This window comes from Danio aesculapii, chromosome 7, assembly GCF_903798145.1.
Source record: "Danio aesculapii chromosome 7, fDanAes4.1, whole genome shotgun sequence".
NCBI classification, from domain to species: domain Eukaryota; kingdom Metazoa; phylum Chordata; class Actinopteri; order Cypriniformes; family Danionidae; genus Danio; species Danio aesculapii.
This window is the reverse complement of record NC_079441.1, coordinates 43,328,470-43,348,970: the sequence shown is the minus strand read 5'-3', so window position 1 is coordinate 43,348,970 and position 20,501 is coordinate 43,328,470. Positions and strand designations below refer to the sequence as shown.

General features: G+C 37.3%; 1 protein-coding gene across 1 annotated transcript in view; it reads right to left on the bottom strand.

Annotated features, from left to right (window-relative positions):
* The window catches only part of bean1 (brain expressed, associated with NEDD4, 1), a 95,048-nt gene extending 78,703 nt beyond the window's left edge, over positions 1-16,345 (bottom strand). Inside the window, exons 1-3 of the mRNA XM_056462897.1 lie at positions 15,978-16,345; positions 15,281-15,352; positions 13,534-13,662 (exon numbers count right to left, since the gene is read on the bottom strand). Coding sequence (XP_056318872.1) covers positions 13,534-13,662; positions 15,281-15,352; positions 15,978-16,005 — 229 coding nt within the window. The 5' untranslated portion in view covers positions 16,006-16,345. The remainder of the gene's footprint in view (positions 1-13,533; positions 13,663-15,280; positions 15,353-15,977) is intronic.
* Positions 16,346-20,501: the final 4,156 nt, after the last annotated feature.

Here is a 20,501-nt window from a genome sequence, read left to right as displayed (position 1 = left end):
ATATATATATATATTTATATATATATATATATATATATATATATATATATATATATATATATATATATATATATATATATATATATATATATATATATATAATTTTTTTTTATTCATTCATTCATTTTCTTGTCGGCTTAGTCCCTTTATTAATCTGGGGTCGTCACAGCAGAATGAACCAACAACTTATCCAGCACTTGTTTTACGCAGCGGATGCGCTTCCAGCCGCAACCCATTTCTGGGAAACATCCACACACACTCATTCACAATCATACACTACGGACAACTTAGCCTACCCAATTCACCTGTACCACATGTCTTTGGACTGTGGGGGAAACCAGAGCACCCAGAGGAAACCCACGCGAACGCAGGGAGAACATGCAAACTCCACACAGAGACGCCAACTGACCCAGCCGAGGCTCGAACCAGCGACCTTCTTGCCATGAGGCGACAGCACTATCTACTGCGCCACTACGTTTATTTATTTTTTAACAAATAGCTTGGGCCCACACACACATCATTAAACACAGTTTCGACCACATAATTTCCTCACCCTCAAGCCATCCTCAGTATATAATGACTTCTTTTCTGTCAGACAAACACAGTCGGAATAGTGTTAAATGTTATACACTACCTGACAAACATCTTGTCGTCGATCCCAGTTGTAAGAGCAACAAATAATAACTTGACTTCTAGTCATTTAGAAAAGTGGCAGAAGGTAGATTTTTTGAATGAATCATCTGTTGAACTGCATCCCAATCATCACAGACCTATTAAAGCCAGCATGGACCCAAGATTCTGACAGAAATCAATCAAGTTTGGTGAAGCAAAAATCATAGTTTTGGGTAACATTCAGTATGCGGGCGTGCGAGAGATCTGCAGAGTGGATGGCAACACTGACAGCCTGAGGTATCAAGACAAACCACAGGAGAGCTCAAATTCTTCAGCAAGATAGCGCTCCTTCTCATACTTCAGCATCCACGTCAAAGTTCCTGAAAGCAAAGAAGGTCAAGGTGCTCCAGGATTGGCCAGCCCAGTCACCAGAAAAGAACAGTATTGAGCATGTCTCAGCTAAGATGGAGGAGGCAGTGAAGATCAATGAGAATCTTGATGAACTCTGGGAGTCCTGCAAGAAAGCTTTCTATGCCATTCCAGACTTAATTAATAAGATCATATTTTATTTTGATAAAATAAGCATTATCTAGAAGCCTTTCATATAAGCCACTTCTGATACCAAATAATCAACTAGGGGTCAAGTTATTATTTGTTGTTTCTAATACTTGGATAGCCGACAAGACTTTTTTCAGGTAGTGTACTGGCTCTTCCATGCTGTATAAAAGTGTTGTATAGTGGCTTTTTATTCTCAAGCTTCCAAAAGTATATACACTTGTTGTAAAAAATAACCTATATGTCGCAAGGGGTTACCTAAAAAAGGCTCCCACTCTCCTGGAATTTTCTGAAATATCATGGGATTTTAAAAGGTCTATTCCAGGCATTGAAAGTCATGGAAATTTAGTTTGTTTTGTCCAAGTCATGGAATATTATGTAAATTTCTGTTTGCCATTTTAAATTTGCCTTACTTCCTGTTTATTAGAAAGTATTTTTTCTGTACCATGTTTTTATGATGTTTTCACATGTCTTGCCTATTATTATGGTTGGGCTATTTTTCACTGCCATTTCATTCTTTTTCTCACTTGGCAACCGGCAAAATGCAGTCACCAGGCTGTACCTGTTAAAATACTGCATGTGGCTGCTTTTTGTCTGCTCAGTGCTCAACCAGTCCACACTAGATTTTGCAAAAAAAAAAAAACAACAACAACATGATTTTTGCAGCCTAAAATGACCAATTTTTGTGGTGACTTTTCTCAAAATTTGTAGCAATGTTTACTGTATTTATGTGTTAATTTGCTGTGAACAAAATTAAACATCTAAGTATTCCATTGACCTCAAGATCTGCTCAACACAACATCTGCCTATTTTTTAAAGGTGTGAACCTACACTGCCCTCACGGTTCAGTTCGGTTACGATTATCATGCCATCGATTCAGTTCAATTCGACATCTCTGTGCATCATGGTGCGTTGACAATGCTTTCCATACATAATTTTACAATAACATCACAATAATTCTTGTATTAAAAAGAACAATTTATACATACATTTTCTGTCTATTTGTAATAGAATTTTGTTCTTTATTACAAGCAGTCAGATATAAGAACTGTACCTGTAATTTTTCTGAATGTATCTTTCTGAATGTATCAAACAAAACTAAAGTACATGCACAAAACAACATGAGCATTTTTAGCAAATAAACAAATATAAATATTATTCCATTTTCATTTTTTGAGTGTTGTCGAGCGAGTTGATAAACGCCTATGATTGGTCACGCACACAACCGAAAGGGATGCGATTGGCTCTAATGCTTTGGCGCTGCTCACCGATGAGAGACACTAATAAACGGCAGCGGCTATCACAGCTGATCAATAATAGACTCGGTGGAGAAAACTCGCTCTGCAGACATGCTCGTGTCTGGATCCACAAGATCACTGTAACAGCTGAGAGGAGTGGAAATGTGCAGAATTTCTGCGTTTTTAAGTAGTTAGAGCATTTTAATTACTCACACTCGCCTCCCTCGCCATAGTAAGCTACCACAATGTAGAGCAAATATAAAAGTCATCAGTATGCAATAATCGGTTATAATCTATTACTGAACCTATACCGAATAGTCCGCGTCTTCATCCCGGTGCACCAAAAAAAAACCTATTAATTTTGACACACCTACTATTTTTCTATTCATTATAGGTCATGGAAATTCATCTTCCTTGTCAGTGAAAGTTAAGGAAAAGTAAGAGAATTGGCTTGGAGTGGCAACCATGTATGAAGTGGATTGATGTGTTTGTGAAAGAGAAATATATATATATACTGTTGAAAGTGGCGTTAATGAGGCCAGCAGGGGGCCTAATGCCCCAGAAAAGTGAAGGGGACACTATACTGTTAGTGAGCATCATCTTTTGGATGATGCTCACTGACTCTCTGTGTCATTAAAAATCCCATGGCACTTCTTTCGTAAAGAGTAGTGGTGTATAACCCAGGTGTCCTGGCCATATTCCCTCCTTCGGCCCTTACCCATCATGGCCTCCCAATCATCCCCATCCACCGAATTGGCTGTATCATTGTCTCTCCACTCCAACTGTAGCCAAGTGGATGCTGCACACTGGTGGTAGTATGGAGAGACTTCACTCATGATTGTAAAGCGTTTTTGGTGTATGGCAATACACGATACATGCGCTACATAAATACACATTACATGATATAAATATATCTTTTAAAAACACATCAATCCACTTCATAGATGGTTCATACTTTTTTAAAATTAATCTCACTTCAGATGGCAGCCGACTGCACATTATGTGCTACTGTTGATGACATATAAAAACAAAAATAGGCTAATTTAACAGATTTATGTGTACTATAAAACACCATAATACAGCACGGATGAGCCAGGATAAAATTGATAACTACTCCGACTGTGTTTGTCTGACAGAAAAAAGGTCACATATACAATTGTTTTCATTCATTGTTTATTAGTGTATTTTGGCCATTTTTTGTTTGTTTGTTTGCTTGCATATTAATTAGGAATTACTCTAGCCTAGATTTGACACACACTGTATATCATCTGGTTCATATTTCATAATACATTGACCAATTAAAGCGTTAGTATTGATCCTCCGGTTGCCTACTGCGCTGCCATTTCCTCTGTTGGTGATGTGACCTTCTGTCAGGCGCTGTCTCAGCTGGTTAGACGCGTGTGCTGATCCAGGTTGGTGACGCTGGTTCTGGCCCGCTGGGGACGCCCTGCTGCGCATGTGGAACAGCACACCCATCATACCTCTCCCGGCATCATTGGCACAGACAACATCCACCATTACTGCTACTACAGCCCACTCATAAACACTCGCCCTCCTACAGTCATCCCAGAGGGAGGCTAAAAGAAGCGGTAGAGAAGACAAGGCAAAAAAGCAGCAGAAAAAAAATGTTGCCTTTGTCATTGCATCAGTCCTTTAGATTCACGCATGGCTGCTTTTCTTCCTGTCAGATGCCCCGTCTTCAAAACTTCAGTGCCCTCTGGTACTGACTTTCACAGCTACTTTCAAGTTCATGCAAATCCCAGCTGCGGAAAGGCTTTCGGTTTTGTTTGTTTCGAGTGCATTAGCATTTTAATTCCAGAGCGAGAACGAAGGCCTGCTGCTGCTGCTCTCATAAACGCTTGCAATTAGATGAGCGACGGGCGGCTCTGAGTTTTGAGTTATCAGAATGAGCTTTATTACAGCCCTCCCCGAGGTAGAGGAGTAACCCATGCTGACATACAGCCTTGAGCTGGCCATGCTTTTGCTGAGCTCTGCAGTCAGCAGTACACATTAAAACGACATTTGTCCATTACAACTCACTATACTGATAATAATGAGTAGTTTGTCATGTTAAAGGCATAGTTCATTTACTGTTGATATATCATTTTATTCATCCTCAAGTTTATCCGAAGCCATTTAGTGTACTTTTTTCTTTCGAACCCATGAGGTTATCTGTGTATTTTAATAATAATGATAATAATGATAATAATAATAATAACAATAACAACAACAATAATAATAATAATAATAACATAGTATTATAGTTTTTCTTCTTCTTCTTCTTCTTCTTATTATTATTATTATTATTATTATTATGATTATTATCATTGATATTGCAAGATTGTATTTGATCAAAATGTGGCAGTAACCACATTTATAATGTTACAAAAATGTGTTAAAGGGCACCTATTTTACCCCTTTTTCAAGATTTAATATAAGCGCTGTCGCCTCACAGCAAAAAGGTCGCTGGTTCGAGCCTTGGCTGGGTCATCTGGCGTTTCTGTGTGGAGTTTGCATGTTCTCTCTGCATTCGCGTGGGTTTCCTCTGGGTGCTCCGGTTTCCCCCACAGTCCAAAAACAATCGGAACAGGTGAACTGGGTAGGCTAAATTGTTCGTAGTGTGTGAATGAGTATGTATGGATGTTTCCCAGAGTTGGGTTGCTGCGTAAAACATGTGCTGGATAAGTTGGCGGTTCATTCCGAAGTTGACGACCCTGGATTAATAAAGGGACCAAGCCAAAAAAATAAATGAAATAAAATATTATCTTTTCGCTCTACATGCACTAAACATAATTCTACAAACACTGTTACAAGGCCTCTATAATAATAATAATAATTATTATTATTATTATTATTATTATTATTATTATTATTATTATTATTATTAGTAGTAGTAGTAGTAGTAGTAGTAGTAGAATTTAAACATTTGGAAAATATAATACTAATAAATAATATTTTTCATTCATTTACCTTTGGCTTAGTCCCTTTATTAATCTGGGGTTGCCGCAGCGGAATGAACCACTAACTTATCCATGCAGCATATGTTTTACACAGTGGATGCCCTCCAGCTGCAACCCAGTACTGGGAAACATTCATACACACTCATTCACACAAACTGGAGCACCCGGAAAAAAACCCCCTTGAACACGTGGAGAACCTGCAAACTCCACACAGAAATGCCAACTTATCTAGCCGGGACTCAAGCCAGTGACCTTCTTGCTGTGAGGCGACAGTGCTAACCGCTGAGCCACTGTGTTGCCAATAATATTTCTATTTTACTGTAAATTTGATCAAATAAAGCATTGGTTAGTATAAGAGATATCCTTTTAACACACAAAAAAATTGTTTTTCAAAAAGTGTTATTATAATGTGAGCGTTAAAAATTTCATACATCTTTTCAATCAGTAACACACTCCATTTGGTCTATTATTCATATAAACTTATCATGATTTTGAATACAGTCAGCCACTTTAATCAATCTTTAAAAGTGATGTTGGTCCTTGACAGCCAGAATGGTGTAGCCTTTTAGCAGTATTTATATCTTGTTATTTTCTTCGGGCCAGGAGGTATACAGGGAAAAAAGCTGGCTGCAGGGACCATAGGGCGAGCGTGACATTTAAAGTGTTGGATAGATGAGCAATGTATCATGTATCAGAGTGAATTGAGGGGAGGGGACTAGGGAGCAGCACGCTATGAGAGAGCGTTTATAAGGACACAGAGTCTTGCTACCTGCAGACTTCTGCATTGTACATGAGATTTTAACATCTGGGGGGAGAAGTAGGACATGAATATAAGGTTAAATGCAATATTTTACTATACTGTAAGTATTCTTACTCAAGATACCAGCTGTTCTCCTCCACAGGCCTGAAGCCACTGTGGTGAAAGAGGTGGTTCTTTTTTTTCTCAAAAAGCAGACCTTATTGCAATTATTTGCCTCATTTTTTATTTATTTATAAGATTTAAATACTGAATTTAGGTGACATTTTAAGCACTATTTTTAGCTGAATTAGCTTGTCAGATGGTCACCATAACCACAGTTTTTATGTACCAAAAATATTTCCTAAATATTTAGAATAAAAAAAGACAAATATTTATTTTTAAAATACAAATTTATTATATCATATATAATATAGAAAAAGAGTTTTAAATCAAAAACTATAGCCTATTGTCATTTATTAGGCAAATAAAAAAACTGGCCAGCACATTCAATTTTTTTCAGTCGGAATATGGCCATTTGCATAAAAAAAATTATTTAAACACAATAATGATAATAATAATAATAATAATAATAATAATAATAATAATAATAATAATAATAATAATAATAATAATAATAATAATAATAATAATAATTTAGAGCTTCATTTTTTTAGCCTCTCTTGTAAAAGTGCTTTACACTTTTTATTGGTGTTTTCTTTCAAGATTAAGGTCCAAGATTTAGAATAAAAGTTACCTGTTATTATTATTTTCTTTCTATTTAAAAACAACACAGTAGCAAAATATGACCTTGATTATGTCAGATGTTTTCTTGCACAGCTGGATGTTGGAATAATTGTTTGCATTGGCCAAAACCGATTAACTGAAGTCACTGAGGACTAATTATGATGGCATAGCAGTCAAAATAGGACAAATAGGTCAAATTTTGGACCTTTGTCTGTGAGAGGTGAGTCTTGTTTTTTTTTTTTTTTTTTTTTTTTTTATGTATTCATTTAGAGAAAACTGAATTTGCAAATTGGACAATACTAATATTGGATTTTGGCCAGATTAAAACTATTTTATTTTAGCAAACTGTCAAAGTAAATAAAAAACAAAAACTGTAAGAAAATAATATATATTTTTAAATAATATTATCAACAACTTGCTTTGTCAAAACAAATAAAATAAAATCTTATTCTCTGCAAATTAGCATTCCATTAAAATACATATTATCTTTGACAATATCTGAGATGGCTTCAAGAACAAATAAAACATGTTGAAACTTTGCATTGATTCGCTAAAGTTTCATTAATCAAAACATTGCTATATGCAAATCCAAAATCAAAGTGTTCAGGGGTAGCTTAATTTATTATTATTTAATTTTTTATTGTTAACAAAACATACAGGCTAAAAAAACAATATAATGAAATATATCAATTCAACTACCCCCACCCCCATCCCCTGCAGCCTCTTTAAACTGGGGTATCCAATGAATAGAAGTTAATATAAAAACAAAAACAAAGAACAGTATCAAGTATCAATTATACAAAATAAGGCAATCCTTCTGAATCCTGATCATTGTTTTGTGCAATAAACATGGAGATTTTGTCAGCAGCTGAAGTTTAGATCTTTAATGTACTCATTTGTACCAAGTTCACTCAAGCTGTGAATAATTCCAACATTATTATGTCCTGAAGTTGTACCAACCACTTGTACGTGTCCAAATTATGTGGAGGCAGCCAATGTTTTTGAAACAAATGAAGACAACAGAAGTCAATGATTCATTTGAATTATTTAGCCTGACATGTTTACTGCTCCAAAATATTATGAATATTTCAAAAAATGAATATATTTTTTTCAAAGGGGAAAAAGTTTTAGTTTTTTACCCAGACATTTAAAAAGAAAATATTTTAGAGCAGTAATCAATATACAGTGATACTGTGATATTTTAACCAAGGTTATCATACCGTCAGAATCTTATACCTGCCCATGCTTACTCTCAACTGCGCTGTATAGCTAAATGCTTTGCTGTAGCCTCTAAGGCCATTCTGTACATCCATGAGGTAAAATGATTAGTAGAGGACAGATCAAACCAAGCAATGATGGGATGAGTGGGAAGATTGTCCTGTTTCATATTTCTCACAAAGTCCCTGAAAACTTAATATAATAATAATAATAATAATAATAATAATAATAATAATAATAATAATAATAATAATAATAATAATAATAATAATAATAATACTAATAATAATAATAATAATAATAATAATAATAATAATAATAATACTAATAATTTATTACATTTATATAGTGTTTTTCAAGACACTCAAATTGCTTTTACACATTGGGGGAATCTCCTCATTAACCACCAGTGTGCAGCATCCACCTGGATGACGCAACGGCAGCCATATTGTGCCAGACTACACACCACACACCAGCTGATTGAAGGAGAAGAGACAGAGTGATGAAGCAAATTATGATATGGGGATGGTTAGTAGGCCATCATGGACAGAAGCCAGTGGGCAAATTTGGCCAGGATGCTGGGGTTAAACCCCTACTCTTTGTCAAACAACATCCTAGGATTTTTAATGACAACGGAGAGTCAGGACCTCGGTTTTACATCTCATCCAAAAGACACCACTCATTGAGCAGTATAGAGTCACCATCACTATACTGGGGCATTAGGACCCACACAGACCGCAGGTTGCGCACCCCCTGCTGGCCTCACTAACACCACTTCCCGCAGCAACCCAGCTTTCCCATGTAGTCTCCCATCCAAGTACTGGCCGGGCACAGTCCTGCTTAACTTCAGTGGGCGACCATGTGATAGTTGCAGAGAGCTAGCTGCCAGTTAATATGCCATTAGAACCAAGGGGTAGCTTAATTAATGTATAGTGCTCTTTGGGTAAAGGATTCATCAGAATAAATAGCAAAGGAAAGTTTAAGGGACTCAAAAAATGTGGAAAAAAAATATTAAAAAGCCTTTGTTGACATGGCTATTCCTTAAAACTGCACGTACGTGTTTTGGAAAACACTTGCCTTCATCACGATAACAGTGATCAAGTGCGTCTGGAGTTTTTTTTTACACTATGGTCTCATGACTATAAAATAATATATTGAACACACGGTCAACTCACACGGTCAAATCATTATTAATATAGCATTAAGAGAGAAAAGAAAAAAAGAAAAAAAAATAAAATAAAATAAACTAAACACACAAACAGCGACAGTTAGTGACAGGTCAACCGATCCATCTATTGTTCAAGTTATCATAAAAATTCTACTTAATTTCAGAAAAAAATAAAAAGGTATGACTTTTTAACACCCAGAACTCAAATTTTGTGCTCTCTAAGGTGGTGTTTAACAAAATGCAACCATCCTCTCTTCTTGCTACGTGTCGAATGCCTTGTGACATCATCATTGTTGGAGGATGCAATTTCCTCAGTCAGTAAACAGTTTAGCCAAAGGTCAGAGTGAATTAGCAGATACCTTTAATGTGCTTTAGCTGAGGGGACTTCCTGTCCCTTCTAAAGGTGTTTAAAGAGAAAAGTGGCTGCTTAGCAAACATGGTTATATGCCAGTAAAAAACAAACAAACAAAAACACTGTAATGTAATCAGATGCCTCAGGTTTCACAATACTGGTCTCGAATAATAATTACAGCAACAAAAGATGAGCTTCTGATTACAATTTTGCAGTCCCTTAGGCATGTATTAACATTCAGTATGAGGAAAAAAGTCTTACTGAATTTGTTTGCACTGCATATAGAAAATGATATACGAGGGCTGATATAACCTTTGTGTAATTCAATGAGGAGAAATATTGCTCTCAGCCAAATGTATATATAAAAAACATACACTTTAATGTTTGCTGTGCTATAGCTCTTAACTCACTGAAGGTGCCAGAGAAAGTGAGGAGGAAAGCGCTCTCTTTAAAAAACAACACTGCTTAATCAACTCAGTGTCAAGATAGCCCAGTTGAATCACAACTTCTTGCAGCGTTACCATGGTTTCTGTCTCGACCCCCAACTAGCTGCCTACAGTTTGTTTATTCCTCAGGATAAAACTGGTATCAACATTACAAATGTGTGGAGCCTGCACTCTATAAAGAATGTGTAAAATTGTGGTCTGTAAATATGAGATGTGTTTGTAAGCATAAACTATAGGAAATACTTGAGAATGAGTACGCTTACTGCAAAACCTCATACTGTATGAGCATAAAATGAGTGTTACGTGTTAAAAATCATCATGTGAAACATTTGTGAAATGCACATTAAATGTGATCACAATGTTCCAAAACCATTTCACAGATTTTTATGTGTGATTTTAACATGAAGCTCTTCTATGATCTATGATAATATCAATTTTATTATCGATGTGCAGCCTCATATTATTGAGTGTCACACAGTTTCCATAAAAAGCTTTAAAGCATTAACTGATGAAGATTAAGACTGCAACTACAATTCACTCATTCACTTTCCTTCTGTTTATCCCTTGCTTCACCACAATGGAATGAACCAACAATTACTCCGGCATATGTTTTACTGGTGGATGCCCTTCCTGCTGCAACCCAGTACTGCAAATACAACCCTCAGCGCTGGGAAACACACTCACACTCTCCCATTCACACACTACGGCCAATTCCAGGAGTGTTCTTGCTTTATGGAAACCATGCTACAGACTTAGCCACTGCGCTGCACTGCAACTAATATTCAAGAGACCAAATATTTTTGTATGGTCTTTTGTTTTTCATATTTATGAGACATTACATGCTGTTTTCCCAAATAGAATGAGAGCATGATTGCAAATTTAGCACTGATGTTATGCAACTGTTCAACAGACACAAAATCATTACTGAGTGAATAACATTGAGGATACAAACATGTCTTGTTTCAGTTTTGCCAAGAAAATTTGTAAAAAAAATAAAGAAATAAAGAAAAAAGAAATAAATTGTGTGTCTCAGAGCAGCAATATATTGTTTCATACCTGAATGAATCTGCTTTTAAAATAATTTAGTGATCCAATGATATTCATAATGACAGGCCCAATCCCAACACTAAATCAGGGTTTCTCAAAGTCCGGACTCTGGTCCAGATCCTGAGAATTCAATCCGGACCCACCTCCATTTCACATTTCAAGGGCGTTAATAGTGTATATTAAGGAAATCTATTGGGGCTGCACGATGGCGCAGTGCACGTTCGCCTCACAGCAAGAAGGTTGCTGGTTCGAGCCTCGGCTGGGTCAGTTGCCGTTTCTGTGTGGAGTTTGCATGTTCTCCTCGTGTTCGCGTGGGTTTCCTCTAGGTGCTCAGGTTTCCCCCACAAGTACAAAAAAAAAACATGTATAGGTGAAAATTGGGTAGGCTAAATTGTCCGTAGTGAATGAGTGTGTATGGATGTTTACCAGTGATGGGTTGCAGCTGGAAGGGCATGCACTGCGTAAAACATATGCTGGATAAGTTGGCGGGTTATTCCACTGTGGCGACCCCAGATTAATAAAGGGACTAAGCAAAAAAGAAAATTCAAATCAATTCAATTCAACCCAAAAACTGAAATATCTGATTATCATTCATCTTGCTGTTTACATTACCAAGGCATCGCCTGACAGATTTCTATTAAATTCCAAAGACTTCCATTGTCATCACCTCAGTGGAAAAATTAAACAGTTTCTGTACTGACTGGACTGAATCGCTACATGATGGAACAGTTAGGCAAACAGAACTGTTTGGCCTAATAGTGGAAAAGGGCCTTTTGAAACAAAAGTTTAGGCGGTTGATTAAATACAGACAGTGCCATTTGTCACAATTGAGACTTTGAGAACCCCTGGCCTAAACCCTTACATTTGTCCTCGCTTTCATGATAACATTGCTTTGACTGTAGAAGTCATATACTGTATCTATGGGCTTGGCGTAACTGCCCATCATGATGCACATGATGGTTACAGTGGACACCCTACGGTCTCTTAAATTCACTTGACGTGCGCACATAGCAGCCATTGCTAGTCTTCGTATGCACATGAAGTATGCCATTCAGCATTGGGCCACAGTCACTTGCTTTGCTTTTAAATGAATCAGCAATTTTGAATAAATCAACAGAATCAATGAATCACTCATTAACACCCCTTTCACACTGGGCATTGGCATTATCACTTCTCATTTACTTGACGTCAAGCATTGACAAACTGAATCATGGGTCGCATTGGGTCTGCTACTCGAGGCAGAAGTTGAAAAATGTTCAACTTTCTGAACGCAAAGCAGATCACTTTATGCAAATATACTAGTGCAGATGGTAACCAATCACATTTGTGCAACACAAGATAATAGCAGTATGTCAAAATGGAGGAAAAACTTAAAAACTTAGCGATTGGTAATCACCCAGTGCTTTAAAATACATTTACATTTTTACTCTTATCATTTTATAAATATACAATTTCTGATAAAAACAACTACAACTATTGCACTGCTACTTTTTCTTCTATGCTTTTTTGCCACCTTAACACAGTGACAAAATTCATGTCGACGTTACGTATGTCAACATCATGTATGTCAATGTCACGTATGTGTTAGCGCACATGCGTAGCGAATGTCCTGTATTACTTTGATTTCATGAATGACTGCATGTAGAATGGTTACGTGCATACAAAACGAGAATTATTTGTATTATTTATTAAATTACACATTACAGTGTGTGTGTTATTAACGTCTACACCTACCCTAACTCTAAACCCAACAGAAAGCATGCAATGCAGGTTACAACCCTAAATATTATAATAGATGTCTATGGTTGCAACGTCCACTACATAATGGACATCTTCTTCTTGTATTTGTACGGTGATTGGCACCCAGCATTTTGGTACGTTACTGCCACCTTCAGCTCCGGAATGTGAATCAGAGAATGGGTTTACAGACTACAGTAATCGACATTAATCAAGTATGTACCACATTTGAGTTTGAATTTACTACAAGACCACTGGGAAAGTATGTTCTATATAGTATGGAAGTGTGCAATGTCAGACGTAGCCATGCAGTATGCCACATTGTGTATGCGCACTTCAATGCATATACAGCATATACATGACATCACTGTGCTAGGGGCTGCAGCGAGGACTATTTGGCCTTTTTTGACTCGCGGTCTAAGTTGGATGTGATTGGTTATTTTACCATGATGATCTCATTGTCGCAAAGCTTCAGACATGCTTCCTTCAAGCCAATGCCTGTGTGAATGTGGTGTGACTCGCTGCCAGCTACTGGCAGTTTTAGTGTCATTTTCATTTCTCCAAAACAAGTTTAAATCAGTCAACATACCAGCACAAAAACACACAGATGTACCCAGAAAAAACACACTGCAATAAACCAAATATCATGGAGGAAATAGAACAAATCTCCACACTCTGAATACATTTGCATTACAAAATACAGAAAGTTTTGCTTACCTGAACAAATCAGTTTCATTAACATGTACTCCCTGCCACAGTCTTTCCTATAATAACATCTTAAACGATTGACCAAGCAGGTTCCAACTTTCACCTTTTCCTTTTTGCAAAGAAAGATGGTATTCTCATCTGAAAGAGAATTAAAGAGAGAATTAAAAATTGATAAACAATAAGAAATAAACAATAAGAGAGGCTGTTGTCAAAGAATTGTGCTTACATCCCACTACCACATGGACTATATTATGACATGGCATCTTCATTCCCAGCTATAGCAGTTCAATTCAGAGAGTTTTTACAGACAATTACTCAAACTATAGTATAGTTCACCCAAAAATGAAAATTCTGTCATATGTACGTACTCACCTCCCTATAGTTTCAACCCTGTTTGAGTTACTTTCTCTGATGAATGCAAAGGAAAGTACTTTGAAAAATGTTGGTAACAAGTTTACAAAACTCACTTACAAAATATTTACATGTATTTATATTTATAAAAAAATATTTTTGTTTCCACTATTTAAAACTGTCTGGTTATCAACATTCTTCAAAATATCTTCTTTGTGTTAAAGGTGCTTTATGTAAGTTTCTGACTCTTCTAAAGCATAGAAATACCGTAATATGTTTGCAGATATTTAAGAAACATGTTAAGTGAACCTTCTTGTTTATCTGAAAAACAATGCTGAAGTCAGATATTCGGATTTGAAAATATGAGTTATGGGCCAGAACTTCTGTCTTTGTTTTGGTTCTTTTAACCCACACAATGGTACATTAGCCAATTATATTTCAGCACCCTGGGTTGCCTTGATGGAAAACGGCGTATTTCATTCATTCAGTCAGAAAGGCTTTCAAATTATGCGTCCATAACCGAAATGTGAAATGCATTGTTTTTATTTAGAACACGATTTAGATCAGCACTTAGGCTCAATAGTCAGACCCGATCCTGTTGGTTATCAATCTGGCAACCTGCACTTGTGTGTGTTTTTATCTAGGAATGCAATACCTAATTCAACCACTGGGTGTCAAACTAACATACTGCACCTTTAAGCTGAAAAAGGAAAGTAATTTAAGATTTAAGTAATTCGAGTGTGAGTTAACACTCGAATTACAACAACATTTTTATTTTTAGGGGGGTCACTACTCTTTTGAATCCAGATTGTGCAAAAACTATTTTCAGATTTGCTGTGTGTTTTCAGAGACTGGTTATGAAAGCTTGCATCCTCCATATGTCCAGTTGTGCCAAATTTGAGAAAATGAGAAATTATGTAAAGACTTTTTGCCTCTTTTAAATGGGTTTAAACACAAATGCATCTTCGAATGCATCTTGATGACTTCCAAGTCACTACTCTGGGATATTTAGTTAACTTTAAATAATTAGTAGACTTGCTAATGAACCTACTTACATTTTGCATTTGACCATACTCACTACTTCACAAGCAGCACTACACACATCTTTAATGTAGAAATGAAATTTAAACATAGTAAAACCCATTTTTCTTGTGTGAACCACATCAGTATACAAATTTATCCCAACTGCAACCAAATTATGTACACAAAATTTCAAAGGGAACAATTGATTTCAATTCAATTCAAGTGTATTTGTATAACACCTTTCACAATAATTATCATCCCAAAGCAACTTTACAAAAGGTGCACATTATTTTATTCCAATCAAAAAATATTTTCTAAAGACATGCCTGCATAAACCTTCAAACATGAAACTAACAAAAGCATTAGAGGAAAAAGTACTCACATGCTTTGGAGTAAGTCTTGCTTGTCTTGATTATATCAGAATTAGTGAAAACAAGAGGACTGTGCAGGAGAACTGTAAAATTAAAAGAGAGCAGAGAGACGAAAAGAGAAATCAGAAGAGGGATTTATTTTTTCATTGCATTTTATGGGTTGATGCTGAGAGTTCTCACGGGACACTAGGATCTCAGGTGTGTGTGCAGGTGCAATGATTCGGTATCAAGAGAGACCAAACTGACTAGAGCAACAAGCATTCATCTACAGTAGGCTCATAATTCAGAAGTGGTACACAGTGACCTTTGTGTTACAGATAGATAGATAGATAGATAGATAGATAGATAGATAGATAGATAGATAGATAGATAGATAGATAGATAGATAGATAGATAGATAGATAGATAGATAGATAGATAGAAAAGCATGCACAATCAAACTTTAGATTTGGACGAGGTACAGTAGCTACACGGCAGAATAGTAGGCTAATAATAACTAAAACAATATGTCGGTATATCTACCCTTGAAATACTTCTGTGTCCAAATGCAGTCAGAAGTAAGATGATTTTACAGTAATTGTTACCTTTTAGGTAACCAAAGTCGACAAATCATTTAGGTTTAAGTTAATCAGGAGAAGCCGAAAACGAGAACATGCTGTGGAGAGACTATGACTTTAAGCAAAGGAACAGGTGAAGTAACCTACTTACCCGCTCGCAGAGAAGAAAATAGCCCCATGCAACTTAAACGTCAGTGTTTCTCGGATTTCTCTAAAAAGCCCACATGGACTCCGAGCTGTAGCTGAATTTTACTCCTCTTCACGGACGTGTTTTATCGCAATCCTGCAAACGCAGCTCCTCTACATGTCTAAATAGCCTGTATCTCGCGCGGTCGATCGTCTTGTCTACTGCACGCATGAGCCGCCGATCACAGTCTACATCAAATCATCGGATGGAGCTGCGCAAACGCTGTTTAATCCGAATCCCAAACGCTTTCTTCCCTGAATATGGGACTTTTAGCACAGAGACTGTCAAAAATCATGGTAAACAACTGGTGTTTCTGTGTCCTCGCCACTAAATGGCTGAGTCTCCTGGCACTTCATAAGGCTTTATGAATAAAGAAATGAGGGCAGGTGATGCTGTACCATTAGAGAGAGAGAGAGAGAGAGAGAGAGAGAGAGAGAGAGAGAGAGAGAGAGAGAGAGAGAGAGAGAGAGAGAGAGAGAGAGAGAGAGAGAGAGAGAGAGAGAGAGAGAATCTAATGCTAAATAAGCACAGAAGAACATTCAGTTGCCTTTATTTTTTACCTGTCACTCCTTTATGGCTGCTTGAATTTTTTTGTATCAGCTCAAGTATGAACTGAGTAAATAAAGATAATGACATATAATATTGCACTTTTATGCAAAGACTATATACACTCACCGGCCACTTTATTAGGTCCAACTGCTTTAACGCCAATTTCTAATCAGCCAATCACATGGTAGCAACTCAATGCATTTAGGCATATAGACATGGTCAAGACAATCTGCTGCACTTTAGATGGGGAAGAAAGGTGATTTAAATGACTTTCAATGTGGCATGGTTGTTGGTACCAGACAAGCTGGTCTGAGTATTTCAGAAACTGCTGATCTACTGGGATTTTCATGCACAACCATCTCTAGGGTTTACAGAGAATGTTCCGAAAAAGAGAAAATATCCAGTGAGCGGCAGTTCTGTGCCAGAGGTCAGAGGCGAATTGCCAGACTGGTTCCAGCTGATAGAATGGCAACAGTAACTCAAATAACCACTCGTTACAACCGAGGTATGCAGAAGAGCATCTCTGAATGCACAACACGTCCAACCTTGAGGCGGATGGGCTACAGCAGCAGAAGACCACACCGGGTGCCACTCCTGTCAGCTAAGAACAGGAAATCGAGGCTACAATTGGCACAGGCTCTCTAAAATTGGACAATAGAAGATTATAAAAACCTTGCCTGGTCTGATGAGCCTTGATTTCTGCTGCAACCTTCTGATGGTAGGGTCAGAATTTGCTGTCAACAACATGAAAGCATGGATCCTTCCTGCCTTGTATCAATGGTTCAGGCTGCTGCTGGTGGTGTAATGGTGTGGGGAATATTTTCTTGGCACACTTTGGGCCCATTAGTACCAACTGAGCATCATGACAACGCCACAGCCTACCTGAGTATTGTTGCTGACCATGCCCATCCCTGTATGACCACAGTGTACCCATCTTCTGATGGCTATTTCCAGCAGGATAACGCACCATGTCATAAAGTGTGAATCATCTCAGAATGTTTTGAGTGAAAATGAGTTCACTGTACTAAAATGGCCTCCACAGTCACCATAACTCTAACCAATAGAGCACCTTTGGGATGTGGTGGAACGAGATTCGGATCATGGATGTGCAGCTGATAAATCTGCAGTACCTGTGTGATGCTATCATGTCAATATGGACCAAAAGCTCTGAGAAATATTTCCAGTACCTTGATGAATCTATGCCACGAAGGATTACGACAGTTCTGAAGGCAAGAGTTGGTCCAACCTGGTACTAGTAAGGTGTACCTAATAATAATAATACAGTGTATAGTGTAAGTATAGTGTAGTTTATATATACTTGTTTGGTACAAATAGTTGTGTTACTCTTATTTTGCAGCTTTTGCTACACTTTATTTCACGAGTTCACACTTGCAACAGTTTCAGAATAAAGCGTATTTGGCGTGCTGTCCTGGGAGAGGGCTCTGAGCTCGGGGAAGACACCCAAACTCGAGTCATTCCTCTTATCAGGAAACAAAGAGGAATAGGGATTCGAGCGAAGTATCTAGCCCGGCCCCAGAACGCTCCCCCCGGGATAGTAATGCTTAAGAGGTGAGGTGACGGGGAGGTGGAGGGATGCTAAAGTCGTAAGATGCTGCAGGTAAGACAGCTTTGGTATATATAGGGGTTTGGTCAAGAACTGATTGGATAATAGAATAATTGTCAATGACGTATTTGATACTGAAACTTCTGCGCATGCTCCTCCCGAAATTTGTTTATCAAACATCACATTGTTTGCATTTTTTTTAAACATTTTCAAAAGCCCCCCCCCCCCCAAAAAAAAAAAAAAACACAAACACACATGAAAAATTGACAATGGCCATTGTATTAATAAAACATAATGCACACTCGAGGGAGATGGCAAAGAGAGACATGATGGTATAAGCAACAAATTATTTGCATTAAATGTCACTTAATTTGTAAAAAAAATAATCTTTGAGAATTGTGTAATTTCACTTATTTTTACTTGTCATATTTTAAGACAGAAGTAATTAAATAACAAACTAGAGCATATAACATTTATATATTTATATTACAATGACTGTGTGCTTTAGTCTTACAGTAGACAAAGCTGAGGATTCTTATGGTCATGACGAGTCATGACTCACTCTTGACATGTTAGCTGGTGAGTGTGGAAGAGCTTCAGAACAACATTTGGTCCGTTCTGTTATGAGATACATACAGAAGAGGGTGCTTACTAAATCGGCATATAAAAATGTTCTGGGATTTTATTAACCTTGAGAAAAAAGTTTGGAAAAAAGAAGTGGAAAGAGTCAACAGTGCAAAAGATAAAAGAAAACAAACAATGGTGTGATGCAACCGTGGCAGTTTATCTATACAGATACTATACACAACGTTTATACAAGTAATAAAGAAAACGCCATTGCTTTGCCTGTCCTTCTGCAGCTGTTAAGTCTCAGTGGAGGTATTGTACAGCAGGTCAGCATCTTCTAAGTGCAAGTGTGAATCAAATTCTTACACTAGTACAAGATCACACCCCTGGGATTGGAGAATGCAACAGCTCAGCAGATATAAATGGGAACAGAATGTGCATAAGCCATTAGATGAATTGCCATTGCTTGTTTCAAATCTCAACAGCCCCTCTCTCTTGGCACGGGATGTGCTGTGCCATACATCACTAGGTTTGCATAATTTACTGAAAACGATATGTTTGTATTATCTTTAATATCCATAAGCCTTTTTAAACTCTAAATACGTGTATTTCCGAGCTGTATGCATGTCATCATTGCCAGTCACACCCAATTAAAAATCACAAATCATTTTGATATGGTTATACTACAGAATGTCACCTATGGCAATTCCCAGTATTTTTTATTTCTCATTCTGCGGGCACCACAGACCTGCACATTTTGTCTATATCTCATCTGACACACACAGTTTATGGCTCTCAGTCCTAATGAGCTTGTGATTTGACTAAGGTTTGTATAATAAGCACAACACAAAAATGTGCAGTGCTATGAGTCTCCAGGTTCAAGACTGAAAACTGTTCTTGGGCACACACAAGCTGTCGCTAATTTCAAAGGATTCAACCTCTGGTAGGTAAGTAGTTGTCAGCAACGTGTGTATAAATCACCAACATCTAAATTACACATATATTCATTTCACAAAAAAATTATTGTATTATTATCTCTTTTCATAAATAAGACATACTTAATGTCACAGACCAATGCGATGCTCAGAGGGTGCGGCCTTTGAAAAAAGACAACCACAAAACAGTAGTTTACACTCCTGGCAATAAAGCACCCCCCCCCCCCCCCCCCCAAAAAAAAAAAAAATAATAAATTGGGGTTTTGCATTGATTCCACAGAAGATCCAGAAGATTCACCAGACTAATAGGAATATTTTTTGACTTGGTCTGAAGAACTTTTAAAAAAATCTAAAGAATTTTTATGTTGAGCACTATGATTAACTGCTCTTAGGAATTATTTCATTTTCAAATTAATTTTCTTTTCAGCTTAGTCCCTTTATTAATCTGGGGTCGCCAAAGCGGAATGAACCGCCAACTTACAGTATCCAGCATATGTTTTGCAGATGCCCTTCCAGCTGCAACCCATCACTGGGAAACATCCACACACACGCACTATGAACAATTTAGCCTACCCAGTTCACCTATGCCACATGTTTTTGGACTTGTGGGGAAAACCGGAGCACCCAGAGGAAACCTACGCGAACACGGGGAGAACATGCAAACTCCACACAGAAACACCAACTGACCCAGCCGAGGCTCGATCCAGCGACCTTCTTGCTGCGAGGCGATTGTGCGCCACCATGCAGCCTGCAAGTTATATTTAAAAACTAATTGGAATTGTACAAATTACAACCTCAAATCAGAAAAAGTTGGGTCAGTATAGAAAATGCAAATAAAAAAATAAAATAGTGATTTCCAAATTTACTTTGGGG